Source organism: Marmota monax, unplaced genomic scaffold (genome assembly GCF_021218885.2).
Source record: "Marmota monax isolate L192 unplaced genomic scaffold, Marmota_monax_Labrador192_F-V1.1 WCK01_AAM20220418_F8-fsc00021, whole genome shotgun sequence".
NCBI lineage: Eukaryota > Metazoa > Chordata > Mammalia > Rodentia > Sciuridae > Marmota > Marmota monax.
This window is the reverse complement of record NW_026695228.1, coordinates 2,254,927-2,279,630: the sequence shown is the minus strand read 5'-3', so window position 1 is coordinate 2,279,630 and position 24,704 is coordinate 2,254,927. Positions and strand designations below refer to the sequence as shown.

The 24,704-nt window shown below is 32.9% G+C and overlaps 1 protein-coding gene across 12 annotated transcripts in view; it reads left to right on the top strand.

Moving 5' to 3' along the window:
- Nucleotides 1-24,208, top strand: part of Slc4a7 (solute carrier family 4 member 7) — a 97,101-nt gene extending 72,893 nt beyond the window's left edge. For 7 of the 12 annotated variants that reach the window (XM_046436428.2, XM_058576688.1, XM_058576690.1 and 4 more), the window contains 10 exons: nucleotides 1,968-2,129; nucleotides 2,499-2,612; nucleotides 5,544-5,705; nucleotides 5,887-6,138; nucleotides 8,512-8,580; nucleotides 9,932-10,105; nucleotides 13,135-13,266; nucleotides 15,434-15,531; nucleotides 17,925-18,032; nucleotides 20,124-24,208. In XM_046436428.2, the coding sequence (XP_046292384.1) occupies nucleotides 1,968-2,129; nucleotides 2,499-2,612; nucleotides 5,544-5,705; nucleotides 5,887-6,138; nucleotides 8,512-8,580; nucleotides 9,932-10,105; nucleotides 13,135-13,266; nucleotides 15,434-15,531; nucleotides 17,925-18,032; nucleotides 20,124-20,205 (1,353 nt within the window). In that variant the 3' untranslated portion in view covers nucleotides 20,206-24,208. The remainder of the gene's footprint in view (nucleotides 1-1,967; nucleotides 2,130-2,498; nucleotides 2,613-5,543; nucleotides 5,706-5,886; nucleotides 6,139-8,511; nucleotides 8,581-9,931; nucleotides 10,106-13,134; nucleotides 13,267-15,433; nucleotides 15,532-17,924; nucleotides 18,033-20,123) is intronic. The other 5 variants (XM_046436430.2, XM_058576691.1, XM_046436426.2 and 2 more) reach the window with 1 other exon arrangement.
- Nucleotides 24,209-24,704: the final 496 nt, after the last annotated feature.

The following is a 24,704-nucleotide window of genomic DNA, read 5'->3' as shown; positions in this document are numbered from 1 at the left end:
AAGTGAAGCCAGCAGTCAGAATTAAAACAAAGATCCCCTGAAATTCTCTAGAAGTTTTTTTTTTTTGTTTGTTTGTTTGTTTTTTAAATAGGGGGATTATATAAGTAACTGAATCCATCCTTTCTCACTAAAGGTGATAGTTAGCCCCTAACTAAATAATTTGAAAAAAAATATCTGAAATTTTATCCTATTGGTAATTTAAGGCTGTGCCATCCAAACAGTAGCCTTAACATGTGTCTAAGTTTAAATAAAATTAATAAAAAGTTCAGTTTCTGAGTTGACTAGCCACAGTCACTTCATAAAACTTTTGGCTTCTGTATTAAACAGTGCAGATATATAACATTTCCATCACAGGAATTCTCTTATGAATCAGTACTATTCATAGCAACTTAGAGACATGTTTTACTGTTTTGTAATTAGCAAATTATTTTTTGTTGTGGAAGAGGTATAGCTGATTGAAGTAGTCAAAAGTGACTTGTTAAAAAGAATTTGCTTTGGGGCTGGGATTATGGCTCAGTGGTAGAGCACTTGCCTAGTGTGTGGGAAGCTCTGGGTTCGATCCTCAGCACCACATTAAAAAAATAAATAAATAAACCAAATAAATGTATTGTGTCTAACTACAACTAAAAAAATAAATGTTTAAAAAAATAAAAAAAGAATTTGATTTCTGATTCCTGATGGGCATCCTGTCTTGACATTAGAGACACAGGTCTTTCCAGTATATGTTGTTTTTTTTGTTTTTTGTTTGGTACCAGAGATTGAACTCATGTGCAGTCAGCCACTGAACCACATCCCCAGCTCTATTTTGTATTTTTTTTTTTTTTTTTTTTTTTTTTTTTTTTTTTAACAAATGACAATTTGGATTTTTTTTTTTTTTTAATTTATTTATTTTTAGTTCTCGGCGGACACAACATCTTTGTTGGTATGTGGTGCTGAGTATCGAACCCGGGCCGCACGCATGCCAGGCGAGCGCGCTACCGCTTGAGCCACATCCCCAGCCCTATTTTGTATTTTTTTTAGAGACAGGGACTCACTGAGTTGCTTAGGGCCTCATTTTTGCTGAGGCTGGCTTTGAACTCGTGATCCCTCTGCCTCAGCCTCCCAAGCAACTGGGATTATAGGTGTGTGTCACTGCGCCAGGCTCCAGTATATTTTTTGATATTCATTTTGCCATGTTGGTGGTGGCATTCTTTTTTTTTTTTTTTTTATAGCCTTTAATTTCATGGATTGGAATTAAAAATAATGGAATCTTTAAAATTTTCTTGTGATAGTTTTTTTTTTTTTCGTTATTGTTGTTTAAAATGAGTTATATTTGGGGCACTTCCTCTAATCTCTAAATTTTCTTCTAAAGGAAAATTAAGTCAATGGACTTCTATCAAATATGATATATTTTGTATTATGTTATCAATTTTGTCAAAGGATATATTCTCTTAATGATTACTTTACTTCCTCATGAAAGACCATGGTTTCAATTCTAAGATCTTGAGTTTGAATCAGAAAATCCAGCCACAGATTTTGTTACTGATTTCAGTTTGTTACTGCAGCCATCTCTATTCAGCATTGTAACAGGGCATAAGACTGATTTTCTGTCTGCTGCTTTGGTATAAGCCACCTATTCAAAAATACAGGAAAGACAGTAAATTGTGGACCAACAAGAATGCAGATGAAACATTTCATAAATAATACTCATTATAGTCCTTTTACTAAAGGGAATATATAATTGAAGGAAAGGAAGACATAAGTGAAATAGTCTTATTTCATTGACTTAGACAAGTCACAGCATCTCTGAACTTAGGTGCTGTCTTACAGTTCATCGATGATGTGTTATATACAGTTGACTTTGCAGTGCCCCTTTTCTTGCAAAGTGAAACATAAAATTTGCATCTTAGAGTCAATGAAATTTATTAATTTTATTGGATGTTTGAAAACTTCCTCTATTTTATTTTTTCCTCCCCCCTTTTTTCCAGGAATGTAAAACCTTTCATGGTGCATTTGTAGGATCAGCTTGTAGTCCTCATGGACCTTATATTCCAGATGTGCTCTTTTGGTGTGTCATCTTATTTTTCACAACATTTTTTCTGTCTTCATTCCTCAAGCAATTTAAGACCAAGCGTTATTTTCCTACCAAGGTAACTGGGATGTAATTTTGGGAATTCTGGTTATCATGTTTTTGGTTTTCATTTTCTTGGTTTATTTCAAAATAGCAGTATATCATTTAAGGTTAATACTTTGCCAAGTAATTATAAATTACTTATACTAAAAATGTATGGTATATGTCTGAGCTCACAGTGGGAAGATACTGATACCAAGAAAGCAAAGGTTAGTTGTGAATTATGTAATCATTTGGAAAGAATTAGGTATAAATGTATGTCACTGCCATTATCAGTAATTAAAAATTCCATTCATACTTTTTAGTGATGTTTTGCCTGTGAAAGAGATGAATTATTTAGAAAGGGGACATACTTTTTGTTTATATTAACATAATGCCTTTAACGTAGGTGCGATCGACAATCAGTGACTTTGCTGTATTTCTCACAATAGTAATAATGGTTGCAGTTGACTACCTTGTAGGAGTTCCATCTCCTAAACTTCATGTTCCTGAAAAATTTGAGGTAAGGATTGAAACAAGTGGCTTTTTTTCTTCCTTGGGAATGTCAAACTACTTTACAACTACTTTAAAAATGAGACACTCCTCCCTTAGTATGTGTAGTCTTTTTGAAGAGCTGATGCTTTGACAGGAAAAATTATATGTGTATTTCTCACATATGAAAAAATGAAATAAAAAAAGAGATGAGAGAACCTATTTAGGAAAAGTATATAGTTCATATATCAAAGCAAATGAAAACATCCATGGTGAAGAGTTGGGAGCCATTTAAAAAATGGACTCTGCTTTCCTAGTTGGATCTCTCTCTTAGTGTGTTTTCCAGGGGAAGAGAAACATCCTTCAAAGAAGTAACCTAAACTTGAATTTAGAAAAATGACAGTGGGACCCTAGTTAAATTTCTAGAAGGGCCATGTATCTGACAGTAATTGGAAAGCTCCATGTAACATTTTCCAGCAAAATCAGGAAAAAATAAAATGTTTTCTGTAAGAAAAATATTTAATGCAAGCCTCCATTTGAATTGTTTACTTTCATTGGCAAACTTGTATCCTACTGAACAGCCTGGGTTGGAACTGTGCAGTTTAGATGCTGATTTGGGGTGTAGGGTGGTGGGTTGCTGCAATTTAGTGGGGGGCACTATCAAAGGACTCACAAAGACCTAGAAATATTGAAAAAATTAAGAAAAAGTTATGCCATGAATGCATAATGTATATTTACAGAATGGTTTATTACTCATTACCGTAAAGTAACACAAAAATTTATTGTAAAAAATAAAAATTTATCAAAACATATGCAGACAGACTATATATGCTATCATTCATAGAGAGGTATAAATAAATGTAAAGAATGGGGTATTAAATCATAATTTTGAAATTTACTATAGTACCTACTGTTGCCAACCTCAGCAACTTAGTGAGGCCCTAAGCAATTTGGTCAGACCCTAACTCAAAATAAAAAAATAAATAAAAGGGCTGGGAATGTGGCTCACTGTTAAAATACCCCTGGTTCAAGTTTTGTCCCCCACTCCCTACAAAAAAAGTTACAACTGGAATTTTTGACCACAAGGAGATTGGTGCCCCAACCAACCCTCCCCAGATATTGGATAATCGTCCATTCTGTATTTTTTTTCTGGTCTGTAATTTTTTCTTCCTCCCTCTGTTTGTGATGTATAAGAGGAAGCAACTTTTAAGTTGTGTTACTGGTTACATTTATTTTTGCCTTGAGTAAATTATGTGACTTCTTTTGGAAGAAGGTGGCTTAAGGGGATCTGAAACAAGGCATATAATGGAAATAATTTTAGTATGCTTTATCTTTCATTGTGATCAAAAAATTAACAGTATTTTAAAAACCAGTGGTTTCCAAAGTACGTGTGCATGGATGTAAAATAATCTACCAACAATATTAAATTTAAAAATAAGAAAAATTAATCTTTGTTACAGGTATAGTAATATAGTATATGAGTGAGTATAGAGCAGTTTGGTACAGTTTATTTTTTTAATTTTTTGTTTCTAAATTTGGAGATTTCTGTTTAAAAATGTAGACATTGTGCCACTAGGTTGTTAAGAAATGGCTAGTATAGGAAAGTCACTGTTTTTACCAAGTCTTATTATAAGAGTATATAAGAAAATGAAGCTAAATTAATGTTGATTTAAAATATTGACATAATTTTCTATAATTCTGGTTCCTAAATATATTTCTGTTATTCCTTTATTTCTTTATTCAGATAGCAGTCTCAATTTTGAGAAGCATCAAATGTATTTGGGGAGACAAATCAAGAAATAGTTAAGAATGAAAGCATTGTGTAAATAAAATATTTTTATTCAGATATAGAAGTATGAAGCAGTTTTATATATAGCTGTAGGAAGATTGGAATACCTGAACGTTGAAAGTATTAAGTTTCCCTTTTGTACTGTCAAATGCTTTCATGAAAAATAGCCTGAATATTAAATCTAGGTAATAAAAATATATTTAAGTTTCAATACATCCAGTATCCTCCAAGAGCCGTAAACTCTGTTACAGTCTTTTAAAATTTTTTGTTACAAAAATAAGTTTCATGTTAACATCATTAAAATGTGTTAATATCTGATGCCAGCTTTTTGTCAGTAGTTGTTTTGGAAAAATACTATCCAAAGGGCTGATTCAGATTCAGTACCATCCTGCTAAGATCACTAGCACAGGATCTGTATAGCAGTTTTAATTTGGGAGTTGATCAAGTAGGTAGATTGATTTCTGGTTTGCTTGTCCTGTTGCTGCTTAACAAACCTCCTGAAAATATGATCTCTAAACAACAGCTCTTTGTTTGTTCGTAGTTATGTGCCAGTAGGGACTGGGCTTAGCTGAGTAGTAGTCTGGTTTCTGGATCTCACCTGGGACCTTTCACGTGGCTGCAGTCATCTGATGGTTTCCTGATGTCAGCGTGGCTGCATTCACTAATCTGGGGCTTCAGCTCTGATGGTCAAAGTAGAGGGAGTGGTTGTAGTCTGCCCCACCCCTCCTGCCTGGCTCCCCCACCACATTGCTTCTTGTCTTCAAGAAGCTTAGTTTATCTAGGCTTATTCAACAGCATAATCATCTTAGGGTTCTGAGAGCATTAAGAGAAGAAGCTGCAGGTTTTCTTGAGGTCAAGACTTGGAAGTCGGTGTCACTTTGGCCTTATTTCATGGGTTAAAGTTTTAAGGTCATCCCAGGTTCAAGGGGAAGGGAAATAAATTCTGCCTCTAGATATAGAGTGGCTAAGTTACATGGCAAGGGGCATGCTTGTAAAAACGGGAAGAAGTCCTTTGGCACTCTTTACAAATAACTGAGTACACATCCCAAGATTTAGTTCAGTTCTTTTCTATCCCTTAGTATTTCTTGGAATAGACCCTGTCTATGCTGTGGAGATTTAGTGCAGTAGAGAAATGAAACTCTTTTTTTTTTTTTTTCTTTAATTTTTTAACAGCCTACTGATCCAAATAGGGGCTGGATCATAAGCCCATTGGGAGATAATCCTTGGTGGACCTTATTAATAGCTGCTATTCCAGCCCTGCTCTGTACCATTCTCATCTTTATGGATCAACAAATTACAGCTGTCATCATAAACAGAAAGGAGCACAAATTGAAGGTGATTTCCAACTTTTGCCTTAAGTGTTGTGATTTCTTCAAAGGTTTATGGTGTTCCCAAATTAGAACATTAAAAGATGGAAGATGGAAAGTAGTTTCTTCCCTTTGTATAACTAATATAGAATTTTAACCTGAAAGACCAGTTTAGACTAATAGATATTCCTGTTTATTTCACTTTTCAGAAAGGAGCTGGCTACCACCTTGATTTGCTCATGGTTGGTGTTATGTTGGGAGTTTGCTCTGTCATGGGACTTCCATGGTTTGTGGCTGCAACGGTGTTGTCAATAAGTCATGTCAACAGCTTGAAAGTTGAATCTGAATGTTCTGCTCCAGGGGAACAACCCAAGTTTTTGGGAATTCGTGAACAGCGAGTTACAGGACTAATGATTTTTATTCTAATGGGCCTCTCTGTGTTCATGACTTCAGTACTAAAGGTAAAGTCTCTGGTAGCATTTAAAAATCTTATTTATCATAACATTTATACTTAGTTGTATGAAAATGAGACATTGAAATCAGTATCTAAAACATCAGTTTCATTTCCTATAATTTACTTTGGAAATAATATTTGGTAAGGTTTTTAGCATAGTAAACATTTCAGTGGTAGGTGTGTCCATTTTAAAAGTAATGTAAAAGGGTAGTATTAAAGACTAGATTTGGGAGGAATTGATCAATGCTTAGTTATGATTTAAAAGGAGAGAATATTCTCAGAATTTTTTATAAATATTAGAGGAAGTTATATTGAAAGGTAGATGAAAATTATTTGACCAGTTTTTAAAAATATAATGCTATTTTTGAAGTTAATGCATTCTGTCTGATGCACTCTATGAAACAAAGGTAACAAACACTCATTAGAAAATAAGTAAAAATGAGATTACAGGCATGCACTACTGAGCCTGGCTTGGAAATTATAATTTTTTATAAAAATATGTTCCTTATATTAACTTATCATGGGCTTAGTATTGTTATTATCAAATTAATTTAAAAATAGCAAATTACATGCCCGTAATCCCAGGGCCCTGGGAGACCTAGGCAGGAGGATTGCAAGTGTAAAGCCAGCCCCAGCAATTTAGTGAGGCCCTAAGCCACTTAGTGAGCCATTGTCTCAAAATAATAGTAATAATAAAAAGGGCTGGGATGTGGCTCAGTGATTAAGCGCTCCTTGGTTCAGTCTGTGGTATCAAAATAAAAGGGGAGGGGCAACTTAAAATTAAATTCTAGCATGATGAATATCTTATATTTCTAACACATTCACACAGAAGTGTTTGGAGATGTGGGTGGGAGGAGTCCTCAGGATTTTTAAGAGTATAAAGGGGTTCTGACATCAAAATCTTTGAGAACCTTTAATCTAAGCCTATCTTTCGGGATGAGTTTAGCATGCTTGTGTTTATCCTCCATTTCCACACTCCCTCCTAACGCCTGCCTTGCGTGGTTTATACTTCTAGTTTTATTGTAAAGGTACTAACATTTTGTGCTGTCATTATAATTAGGCGTTCCATGCATTACAGTAAGTGAAATCATAAAAAAGTAAATCTTCTGGAAACTCATAATCACTATTATGATGATAAAAATATTTACTGAGGACTAAGCAGTGCATTGGCCAGGAACTCCACCTTATTTCACTAAATCCTACTGCATAAAAAATAACAGTGCAGGCATCAAAACCAAATAAATTTATTCATTTCTTCCCTTCCTCCCTTCCTTCTTCCCTCCCTCAATGTCATTGTTTCACTGTTTTCTAGAGGCCAGTTTTATGTATCTGTTTGGTTTTAGTATCTTCAGGTACTTGTGCCTTTCCACCCCACGCCCCACCCAAGCTAAACAGATCCCAGACCTTCTGAAGTTATTCTTACATTTTGATTCCCTCACATCTCACTATTAGAGAGTATTTCTACCATTTTCTATATCATTACACTGATTTTTAGTCTTATTAAAATTATTATTACAGAATTGTTTTTAATTACTTGAATAATCATATCTTTAAACAATTTCCAGGAATTATTCATTCTGGTCATTCCCATTCCTTATCATTCTGAAGTTGCTTTTTGGATAAATATTTTTTAAAAGTTCCCTGGGGGAGTTGGTTATCTACACCTCAATTAACCAACCTAGTTGGTCTTTTCTAAGGGTGATGAATTACTGCTTTTTCTTCCAGGGTCTCCTTAGAAAAAAACATACTAGGTTGGTGAGTTGAGGTATATATGAATTTCCTTTGCAGTTGCTGAGTCTTTTTTTCTTACAGGCCTCTCCCTTGGGTCATTATGCTTTTGAGTAAATTGATGGGGACTGTTAATAGCCAGGCTTCACTACAAAATGCCTAGGTATGGGCCAGATAGGTGATTTGGGATCTCTCTAACTACCAGAGTAATGAGTATTTTATTCCAGAGGTGGATTTCAATTATTGTAGTTAGTAAATGCTATGTACAGTATTGGCAATGAAGGGGAGGTATTCATAGTAATATAAATGCTCTTTGAGTTTCAGGTGCTTTTCAAGTTTTTTAAATGTATATGAAGTAATTTAATTTTCACAGCAATCTGATGTAGAAAGTACACTACAGAAAGATTTTGTTTAAAAATTATCTAGGCTTTTAAGCCAAGTATTCTATCGTACTTTTAAACTACTGAACCTATTCCTTTGTAGAAGATGAGCAATTTTCCAAGGATCTGTTGATTATTAGCATTTTCTTACATATAAAAATGTGAAGTTGGTCTAATCCTTATCACTGATCTTTTACTTCTGTCACCATGTATTCATTGCTGTGAAATGGTTTTTGTAGCATGAGTTCTAATTGTGGTCCTTTTACTTACAGTTTATTCCAATGCCTGTTCTATATGGTGTTTTCCTTTATATGGGAGTTTCCTCATTGAAAGGAATTCAGGCAAGTCTTAAGTATTTAGTGAATTTGTAGAAAAAGTTAAACCTATATTAAATTTGAAGAGACTGTTTTCATTATGGTACTGACTTATTCTCAACTCTTTGGTATTTTAAGAGCTGATTATTTTTCTAACTGATGACTTCGAATCCACATTTGCCAAGTGATTATTGCTTACAGCGCATTTTTTTTTTTCTGTAAAGAATAGTATCAGGAATTGATGTGATCCTCACCTATCTTTAATTAAACTCACTAAAGACTACTATAGTGAGAGGGAGGATCAAAAGAATTGGAATGGGGGGAAAACGTTGTTTCTAACATGTAAAATGGCACTTTCAGTACTTAAGGAGAAAAGGTAGGTATTAATTTCCCTATAAAAATGGTGAAGCCTGCCATTTGTATGGCACAATGTGATTTGAAGACCTGGCACAAAAAATATTTCCTGTGATCCTCAAAATGATAGTTGTGAAGGAGAAAGGAAGACATCCTAATTTCATAATTCAGGTAACAGAAATAGAGGGACTGAGGAAGTAGGAGGTTTAGCCAGTGATTTCCCTTCTCTTGTCTTATTTATAACAATTCCTGGAGAACAAGCTCATAAAACGTACTCAGGTTTGCACAGATGGTAATGGAAAACATTTAGATCAGCATAGTTAGCCTCACCTGATCACCTCTTCTCATGCCAAGGCTGTGTTCTAAGGTGCCAACTGGTGGCTGGCAAGACTTCTCAAAGACACCAGCTTCATTTTTTTTTTTTTTTTTTAAATTTAGCCTGGGTCTTCTCCCCATTGGTCAAGAAAGAATCTAATTATCTCACTTGATTTTTCACAACAGTTTTCTGAGGTGGTAGGACTCATTTTATTTCCAATTTATGATTAAGGAATTTAAAGCTTAAAAAGACCAACGAATTTGCTCAAAGTTTCATTTTCAGTGAATGAAGATTTAGTACTTGTTGCTTTGAGTTGTTTTTATAAAATAAGCCTTGTTATACATGGAAAGATCCTTAAAAGTCATTCAGATTGTTGTTTTAATCATACATATTAGAAAACAAGGTTAAAGAGATGAAATGACCAGTGAATTGATCTAACTATTTTAATCCCCCCAAATTAAAATGTTTTGCTTTGAATTTTCTGATTAAGTTAATTGTAGTAGTTGAAGTGAGTACCTTTATTTATTTATTTTTCTCTCTACTTGGATCCAGAGATTTTTGGCTAAAGAAAGTAATCTCTGGTATTATCAGAACATACCATTTAAATTTAATACAGAAAACCCTAAGATTGGGTAGAATTTCTTTTCCTAAATAGCAGAAACGATATTTTGTTTAAACTTTCTTTTTTCTTCTCTATTCTCTATGTAGTTTTTTGACCGTATAAAGTTATTTGGGATGCCTGCCAAGCATCAGCCTGATTTGATCTACCTCCGCTATGTGCCTCTCTGGAAGGTCCATATTTTCACAGTCATTCAGCTTACTTGTCTGGTTCTTTTATGGGTGATAAAGGCTTCAGCTGCCGCGGTAGTTTTTCCCATGATGGTAAGTTTTTTTCAGACTTTTTTGGTCACTATCTAATAACATGATTGTTTATGTATATTTTCATTGTAATTATATTTATAATTGCTATTGGAAAAAGGAATAGCCCATTTAATGCTTCTTGGGTGTTTGACAATGTGGACTAACTGTTTCTAGCTATGTTTTCCAATGCGAATTTTCTGGTCAGTTAAAAAAAATGACTTTTTAAAGTCTCTGTACTGTAGAGCTCTGTTTTGGTATTTTTTTTTAACAATTTCAGAATTTAGAACATTTTTGTTGAACAAATGAGATAGATGTAAAAAGCAAAGCATTCAAAACAACAGGTTTTCTCTCTTTCCCTCTCCCCCTCTCCCTTTTTGGCAAGGTCTTCAAGGTTGGGCTTGAACCCATGATCCTGCAGGCTCAGCTTCTCAATTGATTGGGATTTAGAGCATGTACCATCTTGCCTGACAGATGCCTTTAAAACAATTTTTTTTTTTTTTCCTGGCTGGATATTGAACCTAGGGTCTCCTCCCATACTGCCACTGAGCTACATCCCTGAATGAGTCCTTAATAAGATATTTCAATGTATCTTTTTCAGAAATTGACAGATGTAGAAGTTTAAAAGTTATAAAGACTATAGATGACTTATATAAATACCATGTAAAAATTGGTTATGTATATGGCTATAAACATCCTTATAAAAACTAAACCGTAGAAATTATCCAGATAATATTTCCTGATTGCAATTATATTGCTTGTTTAAAAGGCATTAATATAACCTTACATATTTGGAAATTTGACCTTGGATAGAAAATTGAGCTAAAAATCTATATAACGTAACAAAAGAGAGACCTTTATAACAATGTGTCTCTAAAACTTTGAACATAGTTTGTTATATTCAAAGGAAGATGTGTACCCTGCATTGCTTTTATTATTCAAGAAGATGTAAAATAAATATAGGCAGGTTTAAATTGAATTTAAAAAGACTAAAAACCCTTAATAAAATTAATGAGAATTGTGTTAAGGTGGCTAGAATTAAAAAGACAAAAATGAGTTGATATTTTCTATCTCTGTAGTAGGGCTAAAAATAGAAAACATCTTATTCATAATAATAACTAAAATCCATGAAATATTTAAGAATAAACTAAAATGAAAAAAAGAAAATAAGAAATTTAAAGAAAAGAAGCTTTGCAATAGTGTTTATATTAGTTTCCTCAGGACACTGGAACAATGTATTACAAATTGTATAGCTCAAAACGAAAATGTATTGTCTCACAATTCTGGAGACTAGCTGTCCGAGTCCAGGGTGTGGGCAGTACCTACTCCTTCTGGAAGCCCAGGGGAGTTGGTACCTGCCTATTAACTGGCTTTTGGTGGTTTGCGGGCAGTCTTTGGCATTCCTCATTTTGCAACCACATTAACTCCTGTCTGCCTTTGTTGTGTCATGGTTCTTCCTGTGTGTCTTCGTTGTCCCTCGACTGTCTTACAAGGACACCACTCAGATTGTATTAGAAGCCCACTTTACTTCAGTATGACCTTAGCTTACTCACATAAGCAATATTCCTATTTCTAAATAAGGTCATATTCTGTGATACGGGGTTTAGGACTTCAGCTTGCCTTTTCAGGGGGTGGGGATGGGGAGATTAAACCCAGGGCCTTGCACAGGCTAGGCAAATACTATACAATTGAATTACGTCCCTGGCCCATTTTTTTCCCTTTAATTTTGAAAGAGACTCTCAAAAAATTGGCAAGGTTGGCCTCAAACTTGCAATTCTTCTGCTTCAGACTCCCAAGTAGTTGGAATTATTTCAACTTGTTTAGTTTGGGACAAAATTCAATTCACAACATTATTTAAGGATATAGAATAAGACCTGAACCAATAGGTATAGCATGTTCTTTGTTTTGAATACTTAATAACTAACACATCTACAAATTTACCTGAATATATGGCAGTGCTATCACTTGAGTATCATAAGCAGATTATTTCAGAGGTGAAATTTAGTATATGGTGTTGGAAGAGTTAACTATATTCTTGGAAGTACGTTTGTTTGTACTCTGTCATGTATATAAATGAATTCAGGATTTAAATGGTAAAAAAAAAAAATTATAGTAGAGTATTTGTATACCTAGAAGATAATTGATTTTTTATATCATAAAAGGCATGATTAACAAGAAAATGATATTGTGAACTGGGAGAAATATATGTAACACAAGGCAGGTAGAAGATTTGAATCCCAGTTACACAGAACTCATGAATTCATAAACAGAAGGTATAAAAACCAATAGGAAAATACAGGCAAAAGAAAGGAGATAACAAGTGAGAGAAGAGGAAACCCAAGCGGTTTAAATGCTTATTACAGTCAAAGAAAAGCAATTTTATGTCCTTTTTTGCAATGTGTTTGAAAAATTAAAACCTAGTGCTGGCAATAGGTACTCTAACCATCATGTTGCTTAGGAGGTGGGGTTTTTTTTTTTTTTTTTTTTTTTGATTCTTCTGTACTGGGGATGGAACCCAAGGGTACTTTACCACTGAGCTTCATCCCCAGCCCTTTTTGCTTTTTATTTTTATTTTGATATAGGGTCTTGCTAAGGTGCAGAGGCTGACATTGAACTTGCAGTCCCTTGCCTTGGCCTCAGTCTCTGGGATTACAGGCATGCTGCACTGTACTTCGAGTTTTTTTTTTTTTTTTTTTTTTAATACTTAATATCATGTAGAGTCATAAAAATCATCTTTTTATTATGATATTCACAATGCTTACTAACCTTTATAAGTTCTATGCAGAGTTCAAGTGATTTACTCAGGAGAATGTCAATTTTTTTTCTTCCTTTGTACTTTTTAAATTTTGAGCAGACAGTTCAAAAAGGTGTGTGTGTGTGTGTGTGTGTGTGTGTGTATGACTCAGTTTCTTTGCAATAAGACAATGTATGAAATAATCTTAAACAAAATATATTTCTTGTCATTTAGAAGATTTATTAAATACTTCTTTCCTCTCTAAATTATATAATTCATATTATATGTTACTATTTTCTCTCCTCCCCACTTTTTTAAGGTTCTGGCATTGGTGTTTGTACGCAAGCTCATGGACCTGTGTTTCACAAAGAGAGAACTTAGTTGGCTTGATGATCTCATGCCAGAAAGTAAGAAAAAGAAAGAAGATGACAAAAAGAAAAAAGAAAAAGAGGTAAAAAACAATAATTATAGATTTACGTCATTCCCTTCTTTAATATTTTGTACCATACAGTGAGCTCTATTTACTTGAATCAACATCTTTAATCCTCATAAGAACCTTATAAAGTAGGGACTGTTATCATCCCCATTTTGTAAATAACGAAACTGAGGCAGGAGAAGTTAAGTAATGTGTCCCAAATGCTAGCTCTTACTCATTTCACCCTCTTGCCCCTCATTGCTCTGACATATGGATACTTTAAAAAAGTTACATACTGTGTGCATTTTACAAAAGCAAAATTAGAGTTTTTAGCAATATTGAAACATAGACAACAGAAAATAATACTATGTCACTCTATCATCTGATTTAACCTTAAATACATGAACTATATTATTTTTAGCATACATTTTAGGTTTAAAGGCATTTAATAATCTGACATAGCAAAGGGGATTTAAATAAATATCTTTTTGTTAAAAAACTTTAATAAAGTTTTAGTCTTTTTTTGTTTAAGGTAGTGCCCAGCTATGTTATCCAGGTTGAGAACTTGTGGGCTCAAGGGATCCAGCCTCCCAAGTAGCTGGCATTATAGGCATATGCCATCACATCCAGCTAAAGGTTTATCTATGTACTATTATGTACCACTAGTTGATTTGTATACTAAGATTTAAATATTAATAATCTGAGTTTTATTTTTTATTAATGTGGTTGTCACTTTAATAAAAAGAAGTAGAGACTGTATATGTAGAACATATAGCTTTGTTGATTCTAATTTCTTGCTCAGTTTTCCCTTTTAGAATTTTGAGAAGCAAAGATAAGAAAGATATACATTTTTTAAATGTTAGTCTTTCTTAAGTAGAATTAGAAAAATTACTGGTTTTGTTTACTTTTCAACAAGAATTATAAGTAGGATATTACTTTGAATGAGGCTCCAAAATTTTAAAATTAAGAGTTATTTTCTTTAAAGTTATATATATATATATAAGTATGTATTAACTTTTAGTGATTTTTTTCCCCAAATGTTATATAATTTATTTATAAAATACTTAGGTCAAATTGCCTGTTTATTACTTTTGTTCAGTTAGAATAAGGCCCAGTGGCACAAAATAGGGAAAATAAAACAAAACAAGGATTTATTCTCCCACGTAAAACTCTCAAACTAGTGTGATGGCTCCACAGTTATTAGGGATTCCTTGTTACTTTCCTCTCATCCTCATCATGTAGTTTCCATCCTCAGGTTTTCTTCATGGGTCAATATGGCTCCTAAACTCTAGCTATCATGTTAGCATTAGAGGCAGCAGGAAGAAGGAAAGACCAAAGGCAAAGTAGAGACTTTACCCTGGAATTGTGTTTTAAGGAAGGAATCTTTCCAAAAATTTCATTCAGTAAGTCCTACTTATACTATGTGGCCCCGTTGAGTTACTGGGAAGTTAAATGTAGGAGTTCTTTGTTTCATTTTAAAAATCAGGGCATATTGCCACCTCCAAATAAGTGGGGTTTCTGTGTAAGGAAGAAGAATATAAATGCTTTTTCAGTCTCTCCTGCTGCCTTATCCCCTGCCTCCATTATTAGCATGCCATAATTTGATGCCATGTGTGCTGTGCAGGTGGTTCTCACCCTGGGATGGCTTCCCCTCCAGAAGACATTTATCAGTGTTTGTAATACTCTGTTGTCACAACTGAAGGGGCTGCAAACTGCCATCTAATGGGTAGATAATGCCTAGGAGACTGAAAAATATATGATACAGATCTCCCCACCCCTATCTCCCCTGCCATAAGAAAAATATTATTATTATTAGGCCTCAAATGTCTGTATTGCTGAGATTAAAAAACCCTTCCTTATACAAATGAGGCTTTATTCACCTCATAATATGATAAGAGACATTAGATTTCACAAAAATTTAACTCATCATGTAACCATATAATAGCTGGCACTCAAACTTAAGTAGTTAAAGTGATTTTCAAATAGTATTAGTGATTCACTTTCAGAAATGAAAGTTATACCGTTTAAAATTAATCTTTATTCTACAAGTATGTGTTCATAATTATAAAATGAAGTCTTTAGTTACAGTTGATGTATTTAAATAATGTTTTCAGCTTGGGTTTCCAAGTCTTTAAGGTATTCTTTAGTAGCTGCCCCTTCTGGGAGTATTCTGGGAGAAGTAACCCCTCTTGTGTGCTCTAAGGAAGCTGAACGAATGCTTCAGGATGATGACGACACTGTGCACCTTCCATTTGAAGGAGGAAGTCTCCTGCAAATTCCAGTCAAGGCCCTAAAATACAGGTGAGGTGGAACTTTTTGTTTTGTAAAAGTTATTATATACACGTGTCAGGTGCATGAGTAAGTCATGTAGTGCTTCTTTAAAGTAGTGATATCTGTTTTTAAAAAGATGATAAAGTCTGTATCTTATCAACTAAAGGGAAGCTTCCTGTAGTTTGAAAAGGAAATCTCTTGGTCCTTGCCCAACCAGGTTACAGGCAGAAACGAAGAAAAAGCTGGACTTGGACCAGAGCCTTACATGAAAGCTCATGTCAAGCTAATATATTTTACTTGTCTTCTATTATTCTTTCTATCCTGGTGAAATTTTAAATCAGTACACGAGTTTCAGACTATTTCCATTTTCTTGGTAGCTTTGCTTTTTCCTTTCTACCCTTTATCAGGAATGGAGTCAGTGTGCACTGGAAAATAAAATGATTGTAATCCATATGGTAACCTTCCAGATATACCTATGTTTAGAGACCCTATAGCACTCTCTAGTTTTCAAAGGTCTGAGGGCTCATATTATGGAAAACATATTAATAGATTTTTTTGTATAATTCATCAGTTTTTATTTTGATGAACCATTTTTTATTTAAATTTAAGGACAAAAGATGCAGAGTTTGGGAAATGCAAACTTGTACTTTTTGGGGGGGGGAGTTTTAAAAGATTAAAAACCTATAGTATATATGTACACATTGATACCTTTTCCCATATATCTATTTCATTTCTGATAAGCTATTTATAGAGAATTCAGTTTTAGAATGCACATTGGTTTCTCTCTGACCAGTTGATTAGCCTGCTTCAAAATTTTTTTTTATTTTTAACTGTCTGATATTTAACCAAAAGAATGGATATCTGAGTTTTTCCTTTTGTCTTTTAAGTGATGAACCATAATTCTGCTTTGCTTAAAAATTGAACCTTGAGAATGCCAAGAAATGGCTAATCTGTTTATTTGCCAGAGTTTTACATCTTAAATAGTTCTGGATTACTTGCCATGAAGATCAAATGAGATAATATATGAAAGCATTTGGAAAACCTAAAGCCTTATAAAATATGAAAATAATTTATATAACAATGTAAATATATAACAATAAATTTATAGAAAAAATTTTCCATTTAGTTTTATTTTGAGGCTCAGTAAAATGTATGCTATATTGAAAAAGATTGATTTCTTCTAATGGGAAAGTTCTTACTTGAAGGAGGAAACTTCTTCAGGAATTCCTTTCTTTCATTATTTGAAATTCACAACCAAGTGAATAAATTGTTTGCTCAGCGTAGGCAAAAGTTTCAGATTGGATGGCTCTGCCATTGTGACTGGGCGCTTAAATTTTATGTACTTCTGAAAAAGAAGTCTTGGTAAAAAGTACAGCCGCCATTCCTATAGACTTCTCAGTGACCATGTCACACTTTCTGTAATCTTGAATTTGAAACAACTTTCTGATTTAAAGTATAAACAAAGATAACACCTTTTAAGTGACTACTATTTATTATTTTTGTAACCCAGCTGCCATCACATTGTTAATTTAACATGATCTAATTTCACATTTGCATTTCTAGCTTTTTTTTTTGCATGAAACATTTCTTTTCATTAAAAAAGGACTTGCAAATATATTTCTGATAACTTCACGATTCATGATACTTTCATATTACTTGTGCTGATACCCTTGAGCCTCAAATTAATTATTTACGGATATCATCATCATTGGATTTGGGGTCGGGAAGTCATTTTTGCAGTAACTCATAGAACCATAGAATGTGATTACATTTGTCCCTTATAATGAATGGGCATTCTTTTTTCGATACATTTGATAAAACAACACTTTTGACACAAAAATGTAAATGCCAGCTAAAAGTGATATTTATAAAGTTGTTTTTCTTTGTCAAAATATTTTCAGAGGTTTATTTTTAATTGTGAAGTGTCACCTTTTCTGATATTTTTTTTAATGATTTGTAAAGGCTATGAAAAACAAGGGTTTTTAAAAATTATTTTCCTTACATATTGTAATATTTATTTGATATTAAAATTTGTGCCAATTATAAAGGCTTTCTAATTGATTTTATGTTTTTTTTAAAACTCCTAAGCACATTAATATATCCTTTTATATTATTTCAATAATTTACTTGTGACCAAGATGTTTGCAGGGCATCATTGCAGGAGTACTACTGATGCCCCAAATCAAATTGTGAGGCCAAGTTCATCTTACTCTTCATTTTGATTATAAAGGAAGATGTAATTCTCCATGGGAACTTTGTAATAGAACCTCCAAATTCTGATATCTTTGTAGGCCTTGGTTTAAGTGCATGGCAAGGATTTTCTCAATTTTAAGTTGATGAAAGCAAATAATGACATAGATAAAAAAGAAAGACAGTATTAATGCTTTTGCATATACTAACCGAAAAGTGTGTTTGTTCTTCAGTGTTGATCCCTCAGTTGTTAATATATCAGATGAAATGGCCAAAACTGCACAGTGGAAGGCACTTTCCATGAATACTGAGAATGCCAAAGTAACCAGATCTAACACGAGGTAGTTATAATTATTTATGCCTTTTCAAACTTGGCAGTTTTCAACTTAACGTGCTGATATTGATGCAGTAAAACCATTACATTTAACCTAATTTATATTCTTGCTTATCAAAACCACTCTTCTTTCCTTTTTACTTCTCTCCCTTCTTGCTTTCATCCATCATTTTGTTGTGACAATAATCAGATGTAGATAATGATTGTGTTTTGTAATTTCATTTTTAAATTTATAGTTGTATCATTTGAAATTAATTTGAGCTATTTTATAGTAAAATATGGAAAAATATGTAGGTCAAAACTATATAAAGAAAGATAATTACAAGAGATTAAACATTCCAATTGAATACCACCTGAGTCATGTTTTGTGATGGTCCAAGAATAAAGAAAAACGATTTCATTTTGTTTTGCTCTGCTGGTTTTTTTTTTTTTTTTTTTTTAAGTGTATCATTTCTTTGGGTGAGGTAAATGTTTTCCCTAAAGATATTTGGAAAGAAAATTAATTCATTGATATAAAAGCATTTAGTTTCATAATGGACCATGTATTGAAACTCAGAGAATCCTTGATGTTGTTTCTTGTTATGGAACACTTTTTTCTCTTTTTGCTCTCACTTAGAGGCCTGAGACCTCAGGAATTCTTCAGGTCTCTGGAGAAATGAGGCATTGTCCTACAAGGTTGTCCTACTCATATTCAGAAAGTCTCTCTTGTATAACTTGCTGTGTTGGGTGTTGGAATATTCTGCCTGGGCTTCAGATCAAAACATTTCCAGGCATGCAAGCAGTGTAGCTATTTCTGGTTAGTTGCTATCTTTCTGAACTCTTGTCTTGTGATAAAAATTAATTAGCTTTTTCTCATTCTTTCTCTATTCTCTTTAGAACCTTTGTTGTAATTGTCTCTATCTTATGTCTTTCTTTTCAGTCATTGTTTCTCAAGTCCTATCTTTCTAAGCTGAGCTGTTTCTTTCTTTTGTAAAGTTTTAAAGTTAAATTCTTTGTCATTTTAGATCATCCCGAACTCATATTCTTTTTACTGACACTTATTTTTTATATCCTGTCAGCACCTTTGGGCCAGATTGCAATTTTTTTATGATAAACGTAAAGGCCTTATAATAATATTAACATATCTTTTATACTTTTGCCTTTCATTTGGATTGCTCCTCCCTTCATGAAAATAAAGAATGTCTTGGCTATGTCATTTAACAGAAAAATCTTTGGGAGCCCTCCTTTCCTTCAGACTTTTTGAATAAGGCAGCAACCCATAGTGTATTTCTGTACTTTTCAGTAAAATTTTTTTCAGAATCCTGATATTCCTGTCTTAGAATAAAAATCAATCATTTAAATCCATATACGTGGAGTCTCAGAGCGTTTGATGTTAACTTGAACACATAAGCCAAGTAGGCATGGTGGCACATGCCTATAATTCCGTCCAGCTCTGGAGGCTGAAGCAGGAGGATCATGAGTTCAAAGCCAGCCTCAACAACTTAGAGAGGCCCTAAGCAACTCAGAGACATTCTGTCTCTAAGTAAAATATAAAAAAAAGGCTAGGGATGTGGCTCAGTGGTTAAGTACCCCTGAGTTTAATCCCCAGTACCCAAAACAAACAAACAAAAAGCATATATTTATGCATATAAGTAGGCGTGTTGGTCTTGTATTTGTAAACCAAATATAGGGGCAACAGTTTTGTCAATTTGTTACCTATTGTAAGAAATTGATGCTTATATTAACAAATATTTGTATATTGCTGGATTTGTCAGTGAAGTAAATGTCAGTACTGCAACTGTGTTCACACATGAAGTAAAACATAAATCAAATGTAGTCACATACAGACTCACTTTAAATAACTTCTCTTTAGTTATAAGAAAAATATGAATTGCAAGCAAAAACATGCAATTTTTAAAAACTTGAGGATTTTTACTGTGCTTTTTAAATTAAACTTACTGACACTAAAAAAAAGTAAAATTATAATAGGAAGTCATAAATTTAGTAGTGTTAATGAGCATCTCAAAAGGTTTACTACAGATACTTATTGTTGGATGTTTTCAACATCCAGTCTTTGTTCTTTCAGTAATCATTTTTTCTCATTCTTTGTTTTAAACAGTCCAGAAAAACCTGTGAGTGTGACAATAAATTTTGAAGATGAACCGTCAAAGAAATACATGGATGCTGAAACTTCGTTATAGAATTAAACCAACAGGAATTATATATAGATATATATATATCTCTATATATAATGTGTGTGTGTATGTGTGTGTGTGTGTGTGTGTCATGTCACTATATATAACAATATTGTATGTCATGCTATTTATGCATGACCATTGGGTTTTTTGAAGTGGAATCTGAAGTTTGTAATAGGCACCATGGATATTGTGTGTAATAATGAAATGGTCTCTTGGAAGTGAGGTACATGGTTCTTATTCAAATATTTATTCTGTTGGGGGAAAGTTTTTCTGTTCCGCAATAGAAAGACGTGGGGAAATGCATTCAATCTGCTTTTCTTAAATCTCTTTGTTCACAGCAGCAATTCATATCAACCTCAAGTGAAAAGTATTTAGTCCATATATTTATAATTTTTACTTGAGTTTCTAAAAATTTTCAGACTATTTCACTTTTGTTAGTGCTTTATAGGAAGAACAGGGTGTATGCCCACGATATGGTAAAGTACTGTGCCATGGCTTCTCCGTGCATTTCATTTATGTAGAGTCCATCATGTATCACAAGTGATGGAATTTTCTTGACCATAGAGGTCAAGCGGGAACTTTCTAGAAAGGAAACTATAGTTTTTAACCTTTATATTTTAGGATTTTTTTTTAAAGCTTAAAATTTAATATCTAGGGTTCCTTTCTGACAGTCAAGTAAAATTGCAAATGATTTGTAATAGCACCTGCACCATTGGTAACTTCATGAATTTTAGAAACTATAAAATACCAGTTTGCAGTAATTAAATTTTGCTACCTTTGTAGAAATTATTTTCTTTACCATTGCTCTCTTAAAGTAGTTTAGTTTATATCAGGTTCAAGTTCTTGCTTATAAGTAGTATGATTAAATAATCAGGAGTCAGAATTCTCTGGAATGGGTTTGTGATCAGTATTAATTATTAAGGCTGACCTTTTACTTTCTGTTATTCTTTCTATTGCATAGATTGTATTTAATAGGTGGTTAAACACAATTTCATTTAAAAATATTTTATTTATTTTAATTGATATGATACTTAAATATTATAAAAACATTTGAAAAGGTAATACATAGAGAGTAAATCATTAATGTAAATACTTGGTGCTCACTTGCATTTATGTTTATTATCTAAAAACAGTTGACAGATTTTACATCTTTGATATAAAGCACTGCCATATTTCTATTTTAAAAGGAAATTAGACATTTTATGTATAGCTCAGATTGATGGCATTCTTCCTATTTTGTGTTAGTGTTTGTTACTTAGTTTTTCTGAGCTGCCTTTTTAACTTCTAGAAAGTTGTTTTAGCTATCTTTTATATACTCTTAGCTCCACACAAAATAAATAAATGTTTTTCTTGTGAAGCCTGTAGGACTGGATGAATGGGGTTGTGAAACTGATTTGGCAAGAGAATAATTTACAAAATCCAAGTAAATATTGAGAAGCCATAGAAATACTGAAGATGGTGACATGAATATTAGGATGAAAAATTTAATGTAATTCCAATGCTCCCTTTATTCATTTATAATGAAAGTATAAAAGTATGAGTAATTGATCTTATAGAAGATCATGAGAAATGCCAAAAGCTGATATTTTAGCAATTCTGAGGTGTTTAGATCCATTCTGAACTAAATAATAACTATTGTAATTTCCCCATCTGAGACTGTTTTGTCAGAGTTTATAATAGATTCAACTTCTGCCTCAGATGAGATGTTGGAAATCTAGCTGCTTTTTCTTTAGAAATTGTAGATGGCATCATTTGGTACTGCCTAAAAAGAGTTTTAGACTCTTGGCAATTGATGGAGAGTATTACCCATGGTGCTGATTATTGTTATGAGCTTCCATTTCAGTGGTTCCTTTCCATTCATAGCAGCATAGTCATTTCCAAAGTCCCCGTATCTGCTGCTATTTTTAAAAATACCCTGATGTATCTAAACTAGAGGATTTCCTCACATCATTTCCTTGTGTTTGGACATCAAAGGGTTAGCAACTGTACTTATTTTACCGGAAGTGATTTTAAAATTTAAACTGAAAACTACCTGGGATGTAGTGTTTCTGTGATTTTATTTAATTATGTATAGTAATTGTCCAGTGCCAGAAAAACCATGACTTGCAAAATTCTCTGTGTTCAAAATATTTTAAGGTGTTTCTGATTCCTTATTGGTTTCTGCTTGCTTTTGACTACTTGACTTGCAAAATGATATGATATGACTACTCCTCCATTGAAGATCGAAGGTAAACTCATGTTTAAGTAATTGACTGCTTGTTTTAAGTGGTTATGGTATTTCTTCCACTTTTTGAAAATTACAATCATGGATAGCATTCATTGTAAGACAGTGAAAGATATAATTTACTATATATATTGATTTTTAAATGTTGCCTTAAATAGGTGTATATGAGCAGTGGTAATTGCTATGTACTGATTTACCTCAAGGTGCAAAATAGTTAAACCTGTACATATTCCATTTACAAAATAAATTCAAATAAACAGCCCTGCACTTTCTTAGATGCCTTGATTTTCAGAATAGAGCTTAGTGCTACTGAATACCCTGGCCATAGAGCCGCCTCAGGATATTCTTTTCTCCACCATATTTTTATTTATTTATAGATGTCTGTTTACAAAGACTATAATAAATTCTGATGTTGACCATTTGAAATTTACTTTCTTCTGATGGCTGTTTCAATCTAAAATAGCAGCTTTTGAGAAAACAATGAACTAAACTTCCTTATGATAAAAGGATGATTCTATATATTTTTTAATAATACTAGGTATGTCGAAATGAAGCACAGTCTTTCAAAAGTGTATTGAGTGAGTGTGTTGTGTGTGTATGTGTGTGATATTATCAATCTTAAATCTTTTAGGTTGTTTAAAGATGTGGCGTACCAATGTTCATATTTGCCAAGTCTTCTGTAAAACATGTAGGATATGATTTTTATGTGCTAATGCATGTATTTATAAAGATTTGTTTACCATTCAGACTTAATAACTTTTGTTTTCTACATCCAAAAAACATTTCTGTTTCTTCCACATACTCTGTGAATAAAATAGCTTTCTAACTTTTTCCTTTCATAAAGGCAGGTTCAAAATTCTGTAAGAAGAAAAATGGTCTCTGAAATTGAGGTATACCACCAGAGCTTGCTAGTTAGAGGATTATGTCATGTACATGAGTTCTGTAAATGTGCTCAACAGTTGGTGAATCCTGTTTTTAAAGTGCTCAGATTTTGGATATGTAAGCCATGGATATAACATTGTAATTCAAAATGTTTATATTAAATAGCAATATTTTAAATTTATTTATGTAGATCGCATCATTGTTATCGTATGCAGTGCAAATATGTGAAATGCCCTGTTGTTTATTCCAACAATTATTTATTTTTAGAAAGTAAATTTAAAAAGACTTTAAAGACATTCAAGGTTTAAAGTGGTGTTCAAATTTTAAGATTTGCAATTTTAATGGAAAGTCTCTTTTCCAACTTTAGAAAGTAAAATAAGTGTCAATTATAGGAAAACAGTTGGAAATGGAATCATCTAAAGATTATCTTTAAAATTAAGTTTAATTAGCTCATATTTAGAGTACTTGTTAAGCCCCAGTTTTTTTTTAATCATAATTTTTTGCACATTGATTGGTTTTTGTGCTGTGGCTTTTGTTGCTTTATCAAAGTTTTTGTTTTTGCAGGAGGGAGGGCATCTTCCAGTGTTTACTACATTTACAAATTGAATTTTATTGTTCATTTGTGTAATATTTGATACCTTGGTGTAATTTCACAGTACAGTTAACAATTTTTATGACTTTTATAATTACAGTGATATTTTCTTTTATAATAAAATCCAAAGTAAATTAAACATTAAATTGTAGAACTGTTATATTTCATTTTTATGAAGTACAAGTCTCTACCCAAGTCTATAATGTGAATGATCCTGCCTTTCAAATTTGTTTCATAATTGTTAGAAGAAAACTATTTTTTTGTAGATGTTACTGAAGTTGAAAGAGCAATAAAAGTCTACTTAATTAGTTGTTGGTTATTGTCTTGACTTTGTACTCCAAGAGTGGCATAGCTTTCTCAGCTTGATACATGGTGTAGGAGAGGAAGGAAAATAAGGGGTTTCTGCCTCTTACCTCCCAGTATACTTTAGATGAAGAGAAAAGCAGAATCAGAAAAGACACTGAAATAAATAGTGTATCCATTTTTGAAGAGCAGCATTAATCCTGATTGTTTTATGTCCCCTGAAGCTTAATTCTGGTATATTCACCTGGATTTGGCTTTCATCCCTTTTCTATGTTCCTGAAATAGGATTTTTCCCTTTTGTTTTTCTTTTTATTTTCTTTAATAAGAATACTTTCACAATACACAACCTGAAGTACTGATGTATCTTTGGGTTCACTTATTATTAAAATCAGAGAAATATTAGGTAAGGGTGCACCATATTCATTTTAAATCAAGGTTGGGAGATTTTGTCAAGTGCTGATACACTTAATGTTCATTTTGAGGGATGTTAAGGTAGGATTG